The 18,150-nt window shown below is 37.5% G+C and overlaps 1 protein-coding gene across 5 annotated transcripts in view; it reads left to right on the plus strand.

Annotated features, from left to right (window-relative positions):
- The window catches only part of KDM4C (lysine demethylase 4C), a 275,814-nt gene extending 257,935 nt beyond the window's left edge, over positions 1-17,879 (plus strand). For all 5 annotated transcript variants that reach the window (XM_038170513.2, XM_038170514.2, XM_072030962.1 and 2 more), the window contains 3 exons: positions 9,126-9,245; positions 13,162-13,254; positions 16,805-17,879. In XM_038170513.2, coding sequence (XP_038026441.1) covers positions 9,126-9,245; positions 13,162-13,254; positions 16,805-16,981 — 390 coding nt within the window. In that variant the 3' untranslated portion in view covers positions 16,982-17,879. The remainder of the gene's footprint in view (positions 1-9,125; positions 9,246-13,161; positions 13,255-16,804) is intronic.
- The last annotated feature ends 271 nt before the right edge of the window (positions 17,880-18,150 follow it).

The following is an 18,150-nucleotide window of genomic DNA, read 5'->3' on the forward strand; positions in this document are numbered from 1 at the left end:
GCAGCCTGCTCTGAGTGTCCCTGCTTGAGCAGAGGGGTTGGACCAGATGACCTCCAGAGGTCCCTTCCAACCTCAACCATTCTGTGATAATGTGATAAATGTGGACATCAAAGGAGGTGGGTGTGGTAGGATTCAGTCTCATTTAACTGGGGCAAGAGTTCTCCATTGTACTGAGGAGGCCTCAGTACAAGCACAGTGAATCAGATGCTCTGGTGTCCTTGCCCACTTTACCTTCCCACCACTTACAGTAAATTTTGTCTATAAGAGCATTTCATACCCCACATTAAGGCTTCCTTAGTGATCTCTGAACCTTATTGTGATGCTCAGTAGCAGCCTGGACGTCCTTAGTAGTGTTCTGCAAAGTGAGTTAGAATTGTGGTCTTTTGGGCAGTTCTGCATCTCTCAGTTAGCATTATGCATGTTTTTGTGTTATTAATACATTGCTGAAAGACCATATAATGGTTGAAATAGTAATTTTCTAAGCTAAATAGAAAGTAATTTTTTTTTTTATTTATTCAGGAATGCATGATTCAATTTGACTTCTATTTTCCCTTTTCCCCAGTGAAAAAATATATTCACTTTGTAATGGAAGAACCAGTACATCTTAAGGATAAAATATTGTACATAAGTTCAAAGTATTTTTATACTATGCAGTCTGTGATCCAATGTTAAATTTGTTGAATTACAGTAACTATTCTGTTAATTTGGTGATTTCATTGAATTTATACCAATTCAAAAACAGAATTGCACTCCTGGGAATCAGGCCTGCTCTTTCAAATGCTAATGCACTGTGTAAATTGCTGTTCCTGTTTAGATAAAATTCTGACTGTGGCAAATTAGCTACCACTCTCTTTTTCATTCAAATTCTCGTGGAACATATGAAACCTAATTTTATGTTTCTAAAAATTTGCGTTAAGTCCTGTATACTAACAGTTTCCCAAAGAAAAACACAGTTTAACAGTCTCTTGACATCAGCAGCTGATTTCAAAGAGTTTCTACAATTTTTACTTCACTTCCGCTTTAATAGTGTTGATAGATAAACTCGCTGTTTTCAGCTGCGGTATGTTATTTGTATGACAAGCTTTTCTAAATCAGAGGTGTTAGTTGTAATCACATTGGTCGTGCTCCTTGTGAAACAATTACTGGTAAGCATGACTGTGAGAGCTTAATCGCAAGCACTAAATTTGAAAGTTAAGCAGAGAAGACAACTTGCATTAAGCGCTTTTGCAGAATGGCCTTGGGGACATTTCAGCTCCATCATCAGGACTGTTCAGAGGGTACAGGGGAGGCACCTTTCCTGCTCCGTGGAAAGCCCTGTTCCGTCTTGGGTTTGCACAGCAGAGCTAACTCTTCATGACAGCTTGTTCACCACATGTTCAGTTCTTCTTCACTCCTTCCTGTTCAAACAATATTCATCTGCGTTCTGTTAGTTCAGAGAGCACTGCCTCATTGTAGATACCTTAGTAGCAATGAATTATGTTAGTAAATTCAGTTCAGTTCCTAATTTGAAAGGGCAAAAATTTAGAAATGCAGTTCAACTACGGTCTGTGAACGGATGATTTCTGTGCAGTAGCGCAATATGTAGGCCAAGGTTGTTCATACTTGTTTCATGTTGTAATCCCGTAATCTAAAAGTCCATTTGAAGTATTATCAGTCAAAATCAAATGTAGTAAGTGTGCTTTATATGTGTTGTCAGAAGTAACTGCTTCCATTGAGGTTTCTAAATTTTTTTTGTTTTGCTATGAAATGAATTTCAGTCCCTTCAGAAAAAGAAAACGGAGGTGTTGGTTATTGTGTTTTGGAAAATGTGGATACATTTTAAGGTATTTTTCAGAAACCATGGAATTTTTCATGTAAAAGCTCAAATGAGTTATGAGTATCTTGGCTTGCTCCATGCAAATGGTAGTTAGATAGGCTGATATTAAGGTCTGGGCCATTTCACAGTTTGATTTTAACCGCATGTACGAATTTACAAATACAACATAAGTGATAGTATGAAAAATAAAATGGAAATAGAATAGGAAGACCAGGCTTATTGCAATTACAGTCTGATTTCACTATAATTCATCTCTTTTTGTATCTGGTTTCTCTTTGATATTCAAAACCTCAGGGCTAGATTATCTGCTTTCAGTTTGCCAGGAGGAGGATTAGAATATTGTACTATGGCCCCTGTGAGTAAGGTACAGAACAATACATAGAGGATATGTATCACCAGGCACAGTAGGAGCTGAAGCCAGGCTGCTGCTTACCTCTGCCTTTGGCCATTCCTTTTCCCCAAGTTCCATGACAACTGCATAGTGAGATTCAAGAGCACTCTGATAGAGAAGGCAGCAGCACAACAAAATGGACTCTTATGCAGGCTTCATGCAAGAGCGCAGTTGATTGATTGGAGGATGTGTTCCTAGAGGCTTTTGATGTCTTCTGGTATAGCAATAATGAGTAACTTCAAAGGACAAAAATGTATTTAGCTAAACTAATTGGTACAAATATTTTGCATGGTCAAGCTTTGAGCTAATATTTAAGCTGTCTTTAAACAGATGCCATCCTAATAAATAATGCCAGCCAGATTCTGTCTATATTTTAAAAATTTCTATACTATTTCCTTACCAGTAATCAAAATTATTTACACAGTTTCTGTATATGTCATTCTTCTGCTGCGTTACAGAGTCATACAGCAAAAGCAGTATTAGAAGTACATGCTAGCTCACAAAACCTGTTCCAAGAGCCACATGGACCCACTGTAGCCCTCTGTGGTTTATATCTGTTTTACTGCCAATATTATTTGACTAGAATTTAAATAAACAGAGAAGCATTTCGTGCTTTATTTTGGAAACAATGCAAATCAGCAAGCAAAACTCAGGAATGTCAAGGAGTTGGAAAAATTTTTGCTAAGTGACATCGAGAAAAATGCTATAATTAGAACACAATTTGAACAGATATTCTATTTAGAATACAGTCTAAAGCATAGGGATTTGAAAAATAACAGAGCTCAGCACTGTGCCTGCCAGTTAAACAGATAAGCAATTCTATTAGTGTTGAGGAAAATGAAATTGGAGTTGCTCAAGTTCATGTGATAGGGGTTGCTTGGATAATACTTTTCAAAATAAAGGGGTGTCCACCTGATTATGTTTGCTCTCTTGGTTAATTCTTGATTAAAGTTTGATGCTCCACATTGTGGATTTTGTAGGAAAAACTCCTGGGAAATGTCTAGAAGAAATTTGTGTGTATGGTAGACTTTAGAAGGTTTCAGGAAGTTCCAGAAGAATTAAACAGTTTTGAACAGGAAGAGGCCACTCTGCATGTGAAAGGAGATATCTAACAAAATACAATAAATTATGCTAGTTCATGAATATAAACTTCAGGTTTGTCAAACAGTGCAGCTATAAGGAAACAATTTAAGCTTATTCAGATAGGATGGTGGTGAGCATCAGTAAACTGTGAACTTCTTGCAGATAATATTCCCACTTTATACTGTATAAGATTGATTTTTTTCAATATCTTCCAAACTTTTGGTCTTATTTTTGTATATACTGAAAATGTTAATCTCCAGTTTATAGTTATGTATTTCTGAGTATCTTAGGGCTGTGCTCAGGGAAAACGGGTCTCTAGTCATATTCATCAGATGTAGAAGAAGGTCTTTGGGTTGTCACTTACTGATTAGAAATGTGTTTTACATTGCGATGTTTCATTTCCTCTTCCCTACTAAGCTCACTGTAGGAGCACAGCTGCAAGAACTGAGTTTAGTAATCTCCCTCAGAAAATGTTGTGATCCTATCAAGATGGAAATTTAATTCCTTTGTCCTGATAGAAATTCCACAGAATGCTCATGTGAAAGGATGAGTGGGAGGCAATATACAGCTCTTAAAACAAGACATACTAATGGAGGTAATCATAGAATATTTGGAGTTGGAAGGGACCCACGAGGATCATAGAGTTCTACTCCTGACACCACACAGGTCTACCCAAAAATTCAGACCATATGACTAAGTGCACAGTCCAAATGCTTCTTAAACTCCGACAGGCTTGGTGCCATGACTACATCCCTCAGGAGCCTGTTCCAGTGAGCGACCATCCTCTCAGTGAAGGATCTCTTCCTGACATTTAGCCTGAACCTCCTCTGTCACAGCTTGACTCCATTCCCATGGTCTTATCACTGGTGACTAAAGAGAATAGATCGGCGACTGCTCCTCCACTCCCCTTTTTGAGTGAACTGCAGACTGCGATGAGGTCTCCCCTCAGCCTCCTCTTCTCCAGGCTGAACAGGCCAAGTGACCTCAGCCACCATGTCTTCTTCTCTAGTCTTTCACCATCTTGGTATCCTGTCATAGTAATCAGTTGGAGGATCAAATCAGGATCTTTATCATTGTATCTTTTCTTGAATCAGGGCAGGATCACATTGTCAAAAAATTAAAAAGAGCTACGTGATTTCATGAAGTTGCCCCCTGATTTAAACAAACAGATATTTGTATTTGGCAATTTATCATTTTCACTCTGATTGTTTTCCAGCAACAATTTAAAACATTAGACAACTGATGGGCTTATACCACCTCTAAATTATGCCATATGGCATTTTTCTCTTTTCAAACAAATTCTTGAGATATAATGACCAATGCTATTGCTTTGATTTTAAATACAATATTTACCTTTTTGGCCATGATCTTACTGCTTTAAGTTAAGGGAGTTAATTGACTTCTTTCTTCACCAATCAAATGCCATATTCACCAGAGACTGAATCAGATTTGAAAAGATATGAATCACAGAATCACACAGAATGGCTGAGGTTGGAAGGGACCTCTGAAGATCATCTAGTCCAACCCCCCTGCCGAGCAGGATCACCTAGAGCACATTGTACAGGATGGCATCCAGGTGGGTTTTGAATACCTCCAGTTTTGAATAACCTCCAGAAAAAGAGACTCCACAGCCTCTCTGGGCAACCTGTGCCAGAGCTCTGTCACCCTCACAGTAAAGAAGTGCCCTCTCATATTCAGACAGAACCTCCTGTGCTTCAGTTTGTGCCCATTGCCTCTTGTCCTGTCACTGGGCACAACTGAAAAGAGACTGGCTCCATCCTCTTGACACTCTCCTTTCAGATTATATGTACTGGTGAGGTCTCCCCTCAGTCTTTTCTTCTCCAGGCTAAACAGGCCCAGCTCTCTCAGCCAGTCCTTGTACTCCAGTCCCCTGATCATCTTTGTAGCCCTTCTCTGGACTTGATTGATGTCCCTCTTGCACTGGGGAGCCCAGAACTGGACACGATACTCAAGGTGTGGCCTCACCAGGGCTGAGTGGAGGGGTAGGATCACCTCCCTTGACCCGCTGGCAACACTTTTCTGAATATGCTTCCAGTTAAGCTCCTGAAATTCCAAACTTGTTATAAGCTGACTGTTGCAGAATGTTGTACAAGCTATTGAAAAAACGTCTCTTGATGCTAGATTCAGAAGGAATTTAGAATATTCATAAGTATTTTTGAGAGCTTCTTCTTTCTGAAAAGAAAAAATATAAAAGTGTTATTAAAGGATGTGTTGTGGTCTTCAGGTCTTTATGTTCAACTTCTGCCATTCTCACTGTGGGGAAAAAAGTCAAACTAAAACTTTTTTTCCTTATTAAATACTAAAATATTTTACCTCAGCTATGCCAATATTTCCCTTTCTAAGATTTTTTCTCTGTCTACCTTTCTGTCAGACCAGAGACTCTGTAAATTAACTTTGGCTCGTATCTGGAGTCAGAGAGTAATTTCATCACTTCCTACTACAATCTTTACATGAAAAAGTACAGCATCCTTTCTACTATCAATTTAACTTGCAAGCTTCTTTAAGCCAGTGCCTAAAGATACAAGCCACACCTGTAGCAGATGACTTGCTCCGGAGCACTGAAATTTAGCCCCGCTCTCTTCAGGATCACACCACAGGTTTTTATGTTTCCTCTGAATTCTCTAAGTATGCTTGTTTTTAGTGTGGCTGCTTTGAATTAACCTAGAAGAAATCAAAGTCTCTTAGATTTGTATTATTTCCCAAATCAGCAATGAATTTGAAATAGCTGAATTCATATTATAATTGCCAAGAAAAACATTGTCAATAAAATTGTAGCTATCCAAGGAACATCTTCATCTAACAGCTTTGGAGAAGTCAGTAGTTCTTAAGTTCATTTTAGATCATAATATCTATATTTTTTAGCCTGGATTTTGGAAAGCATTTGAATGTATTTTTTCAACTCTTTTTAAAAAGTAAGATACGTTATTCGGGTTTCAGTGGCTGCATCAGATTATGGATATCTTGCAACATTTCTCAGTTCCTGGACTTAAATGCATATTCCAGGCGAAGACCCACCCCTCTCCCCCCTTTTTTCTTAAATAGGTCCTATAATTGTTCCTATTCTTCTATGTAGTTAGTGTCAGACATCACCACCCTGGCACTACAGCTAGATTTGGTACTTGCAGATATTCTGTCCAGCTTTAATGAAGCAAAGTATTGTTCAATCACAGTACTAAAAACAAAGGGATATCAGAAGAAAAAAGAATGTAGGAAAAAATACCTCTCCTCTATCTGTAGTGGTGTACACAAGGATTTCTCGGAGACAGAACTTTTTGTCTTAGGAGGCAAAAAACAGTATTTCAATATATTTTCCCAACCTTTATTACTAATGGATTGCTTGCTGTTCTAGTTCAATGCCTATAATGAACTCCAAAATGAATGTTTCTAAATCCAGAAAATTCAGTCTGTTAAAGAAAAAAAAAAGTTTCAAAAATGCTCTCTACATGTTTTTGCTCATAATGAAATTATTTTAATGTCTGTAAACTTAGAATGGGTGAGACCATGTCTGAAGCTCTGTGTCCAGTTCTGGGCTCTCCTGTAGCCACACTACGCATTTTACAACTGGTCTATTGGAGTGTTAAGGGATTGCCACATCCTGATGTCCATCTTTTCATTACTCAACCAAGAAGAGTGAGGTTGCATTTTGGTAGTTCTGGCAGCCTAACAAATGGGTTCGTGCCCAAGAAGAAAATGGTGAAAATGATTTTTGCAGTAAAAAGATAAAATCTACAGAAGGTTCATGTAATACAGCAGTAATCGACACAACTGGTTTAGTATGGATTTCCCAAACGTTGTTCCATAGACTAAAGTACCATGGTTATACGTGAAGAATGAGTATTTGTCCTAATTACAGCTCCCTTCAGTTATTTGCATGAGAACTCTGATTTTCTCTATGAGTAATTTCACGAGTTGTCCTACAGTAGCTATGTGACTTCTTCCTGTTCAAGATGGACAGGGCGTGATTTACGATGGGCTTTTGTTCTTGCAAAATTAATGTTTGGCTTGACATTGATGATAGATTGTTTGGTTTTGGAAATTTTATGTGTTCCATTATGTATTTTAAGAGTTTGGTTCATGACACTTTGCCAAGGCTTTTTCTTATTTTTGTGGGCTTTAGCAATAGATAAGGAAGAAGTATAATAATGTCAATGAGCATTTTCATAGTCATCACTGAGGAGAGAAACTACCTGCTCTGCCTGTCCCCTGGAAATACTGGGAAGGGTAGCACAGTAATGCCACCTGCTACGCCAGAAACAGGTGGACCCGTTGGATATATGGTGAAATTGAAAGGATACATCTCTCTGGGTCTGTCACAGCAGCATTTGCCAAGCAAACACACATGGTGTATTTAAGAGCTGTACTCCTGGCATAAATCCTGAGAGATGACAGAGACAGCATTGTCATCTGTTTTGCAAGAAACTGTGCTTCTATGAAAGCCAAGCTTTTCTCTGCTTTTCTCATGGGCTGAATCAATTTCATGGATAAGATACGTATGATTAAAAATAACTTATAAGGCCTGAATTAGGCTAATGTAATATTATAATAAGATAATGTTCCAGTAAGGATCACTGTGGTGCATTTTTGCTCCCACATTTTGAGTTCGTTGTCATGATTGTTGGCTTCAGTTGGACGTACCTGCTGAACTCAAAATACATAAGAGAAATAATATTGTTGGAATTTATTCTATTCTGAGACTTTAAAAACGTAACAGTAACATAGCAACCTGAGATAATACCAGATCCTGCAGAAGTTTGTCTCTGTATCCATTTACCTGAGCCCTTGGCTTTGTCTTTTGTCTTCCCATTTTATTTCTCTTAGCAGTGTGCTCTGATATCATGGACAGAGCAGGTCTTTCCACACCTTTCGGAATACCACTAAAGTAGTGCTAATTTATATCACAAGTCTTCTGATATAGTCACTACAAAGTATAGATGCCTTTTTGTGGTTGAATTGTTGGAGGAGATAATTTCAAAAGAAATTGGTGAGGACCTGGCATGGTCCTTTCCTGGTCCTTCATGTATTTTCTGATGTGCACAGTTGTAGTAATGGGTATGTAGTCAATGAGCTCTGCAAATCAGTCATTTGGGTCATCGGTTATTTTTGCCCTATCGGGCAAAAGAAATCATAACAAGGATATGTCATAAACAGAATGAACCATGCTGCTCTGACATGCTCAACAAATCAGGCACAAAATCTGGCCAAAAATGGGCCAGGGAAAAAAAAGAAGCCTCATGATTTATAGAAAAAAAAACAAAAAACACAATACAAACAAACCAAAGAAACCCTCCACCTGTTCTCCATTGTAAGTATTTAGATTGGGCTCTTTCAGTGTTTCTCCATCAGCTAAGCAAAGAACACATTGATATTCTCACCATTTATAGTTTGATCCATCACATTATGTTTCAGTCAGCAGTTAACATCTAGCAAAAATGTGCTGCAATTAACAAAACATGAGTTATTTGAATATGTAAAAGAAATCATTGCACATATTCAATTGCACTTTAGTGATCTTTATTTTCAGTGTGTGACAGAAATTAATTTGGGGAAATATATCACAGTTGTTGATAGCTATCTGATTTATGCACATGTTGCCTTGCCAATGCAGCGCCAAGCTGTTAAGAGAGTGCTTCTTTGGTCAGTATTTCATTTTCATAAAGGCTAACAGTATCTTCTGTTACCCCATTAGCAGGATTATAAAACTTGAAACACGCATGGTAATAAATCTCCTCCAATTATCAAGTTGTAAGAAACAGCTTACTGGTAATTTCAAAGGCTCACTCACTGATGAGAGAATCCATCCTTCTTTATAAATAGAGCAGAGACTGCCTAAAGCTGGGCCCACCTGCAGAGGGAGAGGTTGTCCAAGTGAAATGGCCTGATGGAAAACTGTATGGTGCAAAGTACCTGGGAACAAATACAGCTCACATGTATCAGGTGAGTGTCTATATTTATTAGCATGCACCTATTTTTGAGATGTGATTATTGCAAATTGCTCATCTGGCTCTCGTATTGGAGTGGCAGGCCACACTGGCAAAGCTGCAGAAGGCAGGAATGTGGACTACATTGTAACTGCTAATGCATTTAAATTGGTAAATAAAGCTTTCTAAAACATTAACCAGTACTGTGCGTTCCTAGGGAGGTGAAGTTTCACCCGTTCTTCTAAAATCAAGAAATTTGTTTACCTAATGCAACTCAATAGTAATCAGTAGTCTTCATTTTATAAGGTTAGCAGGTAAAACATTCAGATTGAAAAATAGCATTTGTTATTGTTCCAGATTATTTATCTCCAGGTTGGTTATTTATTTATTTGATATCAGGTAATTACGTAATTAAAGAGATAAGATCGAGTATTGGTATGCGACTATGATGACTTGTAGGCATTTAATAAAAAAATTGAAAGAAAGACAGTAAAAAGAAGAGTGTAAATAGCCCCACTTTCTTTTGTGTTAGGCACTATTGAATTGATTAACACATAATCAGTCTAAGGAGTGCTTTATCTTTAGCAAAAGCAAAATGGCAAAATTAATCTGAACATGGTAGCCTTAATAACTTTTTAATGCTAAAAAGCTGACTTCTGATTTCAGACACGATATTTTTTTTTCCTTTTTTCTTTTTACGTGCTTGCCTTTGAGAAAAATCAGTCGGCAGCTTTAAGTTCCCAAGTGAATGGTAGAAACTGCAATAAAACAATCACAATAATAATAGCACTTCTGGAAGAATGAGAATCTAGGTACATTTCATTTATACATATATATAGAGATATATAATCATTTTCACTTATGTAACTCTTTTCATCTGAGGGCCTCACATTACTCTACAAAAATGGCAAATTTGCTATTAGATCTGTAGATAAATTAAGGCACAGAGAGGCTAAATGACATGCTGCATTGACCTTCTCAGCTTGCCAATGACTTGCAATCAAACTCAAGTCCTCAAATACCTGATCCCTTGAGCTAGTCTCTAAATCTTACCTCTTATGTTTAGAGGATGTATTATTTTGTGAAGGTGAAAAGTTCTTTATAAAATATAAAGATAGTTCTACAGTAACATTAATCTTCAAATCATTTAATCTTCTAAACAGTTGGTCTTCTAAGGAATACTGTGAGATTAGATTAATGTGGTTGTTATCTTGAATATTTGAAGAAAACTGAAATAGGAATAATGAACTTTTTGCCTTATTTGAGTCCTCTTTGACAACATGTTGAAATCAGTTTAATTTAAGGAAAATGGATTAGCGTAAGGAGGTTTGGTAAGGTTTGCAGTTCCTCAGTGTAACAATGATTGCTATTGCAATCTGGCCTTAACAAACCAATTTTATTTATTTTTTTTTAATAAATGGTGGAAATAGCAAAGATCAGAGGGAGTCCAGATTACACCACATAGGATTTTGGCAATTTAACAAGTATTTCAGTCTGTAGGACAGAACAGCCACAACATGACCACAAATTACAGAAAGTCATGGAGGGTGCAAGGCTAATTTCAAGACACATCAGTAGTGTGTCCTATGGTCTTTCTACACTGCCTGTCTGGCAGGCTCTAGGACACCGTTCTGCAGGTTATGAGATCACTGCTGGACCCTTGAGATTCTCTTGCCAAGTCATTTGTGTTCCCTTAGAGGGCACATACCACAAAAGGAGAGACTGAAAAGTGGTCTCTGAAACAGGTTTTATTGTGTGATACAAAAATGTATTCTACTTGGATAAATCTTTGAATTGTCCTCATGTTCGTGAGGCACAGAGTGTAGCAATACCTGTATATGCAAGATTTTGACAAAATGCACCAGAATTCACGTCATCTAGTTTAACATTTGCTATCTGGTTATCCTACACAATCCCCAAGCAGAGCTGTACATACCAAATGTTCATGTACATACCAAGGTGCTCATTTCGAGTCAAATTGGTAATGAGATCTACCTGTATGATGTCATTTTTAATATTGGCATGATAGTTACCAGAATTTATTTTTGATTTTCATTTGAGATGGTTAAGTTACTCATTCACACTATTAATTGTTTTCTATCAACCCTTTAGTTTTTGATGCCTTGTTAAAAGAAAACCTTATGGAGACAATAACATGGTGCACAGAAACAGTATGGCAGCAGAAGTGCAAATACAGTAACTTGCTGGGTATAATAGAGGATTTGAAATGTAGTAGTTACCATCAGGATTAAATTGGAGCTCTTAGAGATGGTGGTTTATATTTTGAATGAATCATGATTCTTCTGAAAGTCTTAGTGGAGGTCTTGTGTTTGCTTTTAATGGTATGGCAAATTTATTTGCAGTTTAGTATGCTGAAATACAGCTGAAAAAAATCCAGTTGCTCATCATTGCAGAAGTTCAATATATTTCATACTGCAAACATGCCAAATTCTGTGATATGAAGCAGTTTCCTCTCACTTTACACTACTAGCAAAAACAAAGGGATTGCCCATTCAGGAAGGCATTTTCTGATCATGTGGAGACAGCACAATTTATTTCCTGTCCAGTTCTTTCACTAGCAGTGCAAAAAACATATTACTAATATACTACTTACTAATGGTATTATGCAAAAGCATACTACCAAATGTATTATGGAAGCAGGTAGTCTGCTACTGCATCATTCTGAAAAATACCTAAAGTGCCATGATTTGATTAAACAAGCTTCAGCCAAAAGGATCTTCAAGATACTGTAATGTACTGGTGGCAGACTTGGCCTGTGGAGTTAGTAACAGGAGCAGAGAAACAAACATGACTTTTGTGTTTTCTTTACATGGTTGTGCTCTGTGGAGTGCTCTGTGGATTTTAAATGCATTCCAGATTTGTCCCCATAAACTACTGTAAAAGATCTTAAGTTAATAGTTCACAGATCTCTACCTCTGACTTTTGACAGTGGGTATGCTATATTGGATTTTTCAGCTGTTCAAAATTAATCTGACACACGCAGTCATGGCATTGAGCCTACAAAAGCCACTCTGTCTACAAGTTCAGATACATGATTTATCTATGATAATACTTGGATAAGTTAATGTTTTTGTATGTATGCATTTAGTCTTATTCTTCCACCGTAAGTCTGTTGTCATTCAAGTGGTCTCATTAAGTGAAATGGGACTTCTTTTAAGTTCTTGCAAAACTTTTAAGTACAGTTTCAGTAGGAACTAAAACTGCAGTCCTAGATAATAGCTGAAAGTCACAATTGTTAGATGAAGTATGAAAAAAAAATCAGCAGCTCCTGAAAAGGCATAAATGCTTCAAAGCCTCAGCATTTTAACATTCCTCACACCTAGTTACATTTCCTTTCTCATTTTCTGCTAACAGGGTTCACGTTGGATTAAATCTAAACCTAAGCATGATAAAGCTTTTCATCTTCTGAACAGAGCATTTTAAAGAAATTCCATCAGATTCAATAAAATTCTATTAACTGCTATTTCCTTAGTTGTCACTCATACTTTCTTTCTTTTGACATAGTCTTCCTCAACCTTGAAGCACAGGATGTTAAAATTATTATTTTTTATTTATTAGAAACAAGGAAAAGAAAGAAGCAAATAAAAATGACATGAAGACATTTTAATATGTTGGTCCAACAAATTATTTTGTTTGTGTTGTTACTGCTTAGCATTCTTAACCTAATGATTTTTATTTTATTGTGTATGTGTCAGTGTTGATTTTGAAGTCTCTTAGATATTATTTTTGACTTAGGAAAGTGCTTCGATTTCTAAGAAATAACATTCTTCCTGTTTTATCTTAACAAAGTATTTGTGTATAAATCTTTGCTTGCACACGCATTTTTATTTGGAGGCATTCCAAGAAACTTCCTACAGGAGTAAAATTGTGATTTTGTGTTTAAATAGACTTTTTTTTTTTAAATAAATTAGGTTGAGTTTGAAGATGGTTCTCAAATAGTAATGAAGAGAGAAGAGATCTATACACTAGATGAAGAGCTTCCTAAAAGAGTAAAAGCACGTTTTGTAAGTATTCTCTAACTATATGGTATTTGTATGTTCAAAATGCAGTTAATACTGTCCTTAGCTTTATTACTGACTTTCACTTTAAATAGTGCAATAATTTTTTGAAACGTGACTGGCTAAATTGGCACAAGAGTTAGTGCAAGTACACATTTGCCAGTGTGAATGGTTAGCTTTTCTTCCAGTGTAGGCAAATATTGTTGTCAGACATAAAATCTTTGTCTCCAAAAACGTTCATCTTGGAAGAACATCTGTCAGATATATAATATATCAAGTTTTAAAAATGATAAATATTGTGTTCTTTCAGAATGTGTATGCTTTCTAAAAACTTTACATGTTCTTAGAGCTTTTTGATTGTTAAAGCATTGAATTTAATACAAATTCAATTAACTTGTCCTAAGAAACAGATCACCTGATCAAAAATCATAAATGTCAGTGTGACTTAAATAAATGTGGCTTATTAGCATTTCACTGCTCTTCAGTTTTAAACCAAAGCTTCACTATGTTTTTTCAGTTTCTTGCAGTTCCAAACAACATTTACCTAGTCATTTATGTATATGGCACTCAGAAAGGAGTTGAGGTTCATAAAAAACATAAGCTTGAAAAAGGAGAGTTTTGTCATACAGCTACTGGAGGATACAGATCGCTGCTACTACCCGTCTTTCTTATAATGATAAATTTTTGTGTAGTCTTATTCATTGCTACTTCTATACTAAAAAGCACCATGTCCTTTTCAAGGCCATGATCTATTTCAGTGCTCTTTGTTCAAAATCATGCATTGCATGATGTTACCTATCTTAAGTAAAACTATAACATAAAGATGTAAAAATCTTATCACAGTTGAGAACAAACAGTAATTCACGGTCGTGAATAATAATAATAATAATAGTAATAATAATAATAAACCTCTTATTTGAAGAATCCTGCTTTGAAATCTGATTTGTGACGTTGACAGCCAATATGGCTTCAGTAAGGGCAGATCGTACCTGACAAATCTGGTGGCCCTCTACAACGGGGTTACAGCATTGATGGATGGGGGAGAGCAACTGACATCGTCTACCTGGACTTGTGCGAAGCATTTGACACAGTCCTGCATGACATCCTTGTCTCTAAATTGGAGAGACATGGATTTGACAGATGGACCACTTGGTGGGTAAGGAATTGTCTGGATGGTTGCGCTCAAAGAGTTGCAGTCACTGGCTCAGCATCCAAGTAGGGATCAGTAATGGTGGTGTTCCTCAGGGGTCAGTACTGGGACCAGCGCTGTTTAACATCTTTGTTGGTGACATGGACAATGGAATCGAGTGCACCCTCAGCACATGTGCCAATGACACCAAGCTGTGTGGTGAGGTTGACACGCTGGAGGGAAGGGATGCCATCCAGAAGGACCTGAACAGGCCTGAGAGGTGGGCCTGTGCGAACCTCATGAGGTTCAATAGGGCCAAGTGCAAGGTTCTGCACTTTAGTCAGGAAAATCCCAACCACAGATACAGGCTGGGCAGAAAATGGGTCAAGACTAGATGTGAAGAAAAGGACCTGGGGGTGTTGATTGAGGAGAAGCTCAACATGAGCCAGTCATGTGTGCTTGCAGCGTAGAAAGTCAGTGGTATGCTGGGCTGCATCAAAAGCAGTGTGGCCAGCAGGGTAAGGGAGATGATTGTCCCCCTCTGTCCTGCTCTCATTAGACCCCACCTGGTGTCCCCCCACCTGTTTTCATCTGTGGAGCCCCCAGCACAAGAAGGACATCCTAGGACATGTCCTGAGGAGGGTCACAGGGATGCTTAAAGGACTGGAACACCTCTTTTATGAAGACAGGTTGAGGGAGTTGTTAGTTTGGAGAAGAGAAGGCTCCAGAGAGACCTTGTAGTGGCCTTCCAGTACCTAAAGGGGGGACCTATAGGAAAGCTGGAGAGGGACTTTTTGTCAGGGAGTGTGGTGATAGGACAAGGAGTAATGGTTTCAAAATAAAAAAGGGTAGATTTAGATTAGATATTCAGAATAAATTCTTTATGGAGCAGGTGGTGAGGCACTGGAATAGAGTGCCCAGAGAAGCTGTGGATTCCCCATCCATGGAGGTGTTCAAGGCCAGGCTGAACGGGGCTTTGGGCAGCCTGATCTAGTGGGAGGTGTTCCTGCCCATGGCAGGGGGTTGGAACTAGGTGATCCTTAAGGTCCCTTCTAACCCAAACCATTCTGTGACTGTATGAAAAGGAGAGCAGCACACAGTGCATTTTTCATTCCTTCAGGGAAGTGGGGTCATACACAATTCCTGCTCACCCGTTACGTGACATTACTTAGCTGATTCTTGAGAGGTGTGTGGTGTGGTGGGACAATAAAGTGTAGAGTTGATTCTTCGTGCATCAGCTGAGTTTAGTGGACTAACACAGCATTGCATATAAAGTTGGCTGAGTGAATCAGACTTTCCTTTTCTATGCTTCTTGCCATATACACCTGTCATTAGTGTCTGCTTTTAGCCAGTTCTCAACACCCACCCCCTACATGGATGCTATGTATTTCAGAAGGTAGGGATGTATCAGAGACAAGGAATGAAAGCCAGGGATAAATGAAAGAGAGAAATCTGTGACTGTCAGCCTGCTAAGGGAGTGTCCACTAGCAGGATACCCTTCTTTCACTGAAGCAAGAGAATAAGAGTAGGACTGCTCTTTCCAATGGGAGGTGCAGTGATCAAATACTCCCGACTAAGTGATGCGGCTTAGCCCCAGCAGGCAGCTCAGCACCACACAGCTGCATGCTCACCCGTCCCAGGTGGGATGGGGGAGAGAATTGGAAAGGTAAAAGGGAGAGAACTCCTGGGCTGAGATAAAGACAGATCTCTAGGTAAAGCAAAAGCCACTTGCACAAGCAAAGCAAAAGAAGGAAATAATTCTGTAGGCAGATATTCAGTCACTGCCAGGAAAGCAGGGCTCATCAGCTGTCCTGGCTGTATCCCCTCTCAAGTTCTTGTGCACCTCCAGCATCCTCACAGACAGGGCAGCATAAGAAGCAGACCTGAAAGACCTTCATTCTGTGTAAGCACTGCTCTGCAATAGCAGTGTATTATCACCACTGTTTTCATCAAAAATCTAAAACACAGCATTGTGTGAGCCTCTGCGATGAAAATTAACTTTGTTCCAGCCAAAACCATGACACTAAGACACTTTTTTCTGTCCATTTATTTGTAATAAGTGCACACATCTTTAAGTGTTCTAATCATCTAACATTAAGATAGATGTCTTGGAAATTGTTAAATGAACCATCTGGCTATATTCAATGTGTTTTTTTCATTATACACAGAAAGCATTTCATTACCATTTTTTGTTTTAGAGACTATTCATAAAAAGCTTTTATAATTAACTGCATGTTCTGTAGAATGTAAACTGTTGCATTTCAATAAGAATATCAATGCAGACATAGCTGGGGTTATGCTATTCTTCTCAAAATGTCATTTTTATAGTTCAATATTTTATTTTTGCATTTGACACCATTAAATTTATATGGAAGTTAAGTATAAGACTGTACTCAGACCTTTGAATGAATTAATGTCTGGTTTTAGTCTACAGCCTCTGTCATGAGATTTGAAGACACGTTTTATGGAGCAGATATTATCCTGGGAGAGAAGAAGAGACAAAGAGTACTGAGCTCCCGTTTTAGGAATGAATATGTGGATGATCCAGGATACCGCACCTTCTTAAAAAGCTCTTTCCAGAAGCACTGCCAGAAGGGATTATAAAGAAATAACAAAGAGCCAAAGACAGACAAACACACACACAGAATGTTAGACTGGTTACAGCTGACTAAAAATCATACAATGTTAGTTGCAGTTGGTTTTGGTTTAATTAAACACTTGGTTTTACAGTGAACCAGTCCATACATGAGACTGGTAAGTTGCAGTACTTGAGTTACAATTTCTCCAGTTAATGCATTAAAGATTTTGTAGCATTTTGCATTATGAAACTAAGAGGGAAAACCAAGTGAGAGAAGTGAGAGGAAATGGCATTAAACAGTGATATGCTGAAGAAAATTTTCAGTCCTGCTTGCCTTGAAGTTAGTGATAAAATTCCATTTGAATTACTGGAGAAGATTCGTATCCAAAAAAGGAGACATTTTAGTAACAAGAGACAATCTCAGTGGCTTTTTTTTTTTTTTTTTTCTGCAGGTGGGAAAGGATGTTAAGTTTAATAATGGCAGTTTTTATAAAACGTTTTTAAAGCAAATACAAATGTGTACAGGATTAAGACAAATGAAAGCTGTACTTACTTTGTACAGTGCTTTTACATTTTTATGTCACTACTGCTTTCAGTAGGGTTTGATGTGGACTCAGCTGTTGACTTAAATATTTTTGGCTTTTAAGAAAGGTATCTTCAGCCCAGCAATGGTGTTTTGTATATTTAAAGAGAGATTTTTGCAGTTATTTTTAAACACATTTTTCATAAGATCTATTAAAAAATATCTATTTGTAAAATAAAATTTTCTTTCATTATGTGTGTGAAATACTAGAGTTTAAATATATATACTTAACAGACTAGTTTTGAATGAATATAATATGGTCTTCCTTTTAAAATAATATTCTATCAATGTAATAATGTTTTAAATAAGTATAAAAATAAAAAATCCTTTTACTTCCATCATTTTGTCTGTTGATGTGATTATCAATTCTAGTATACTGTGGGATACTGTCATATCATATGGTACTATGGTATGATATCCTATGGGAATCAAGAAGCTTCACTATCTGAATTATGCATGTAGTTTTCTGAACACAACACACACATCTTATTATCAAAATAGTAGTTTGATAAACATTGTACTTTAATTTCTTGTTGTTATATTTCCATTCATTCTTTGGGATATTGACCTTTTTGGAAGTTTCACAGAAAGCAGCAAGTCAGAATGCATTTC

The sequence above is a fragment of the Anas platyrhynchos genome, chromosome Z (genome assembly GCF_047663525.1).
Source record: "Anas platyrhynchos isolate ZD024472 breed Pekin duck chromosome Z, IASCAAS_PekinDuck_T2T, whole genome shotgun sequence".
Taxonomy (NCBI): domain Eukaryota; kingdom Metazoa; phylum Chordata; class Aves; order Anseriformes; family Anatidae; genus Anas; species Anas platyrhynchos.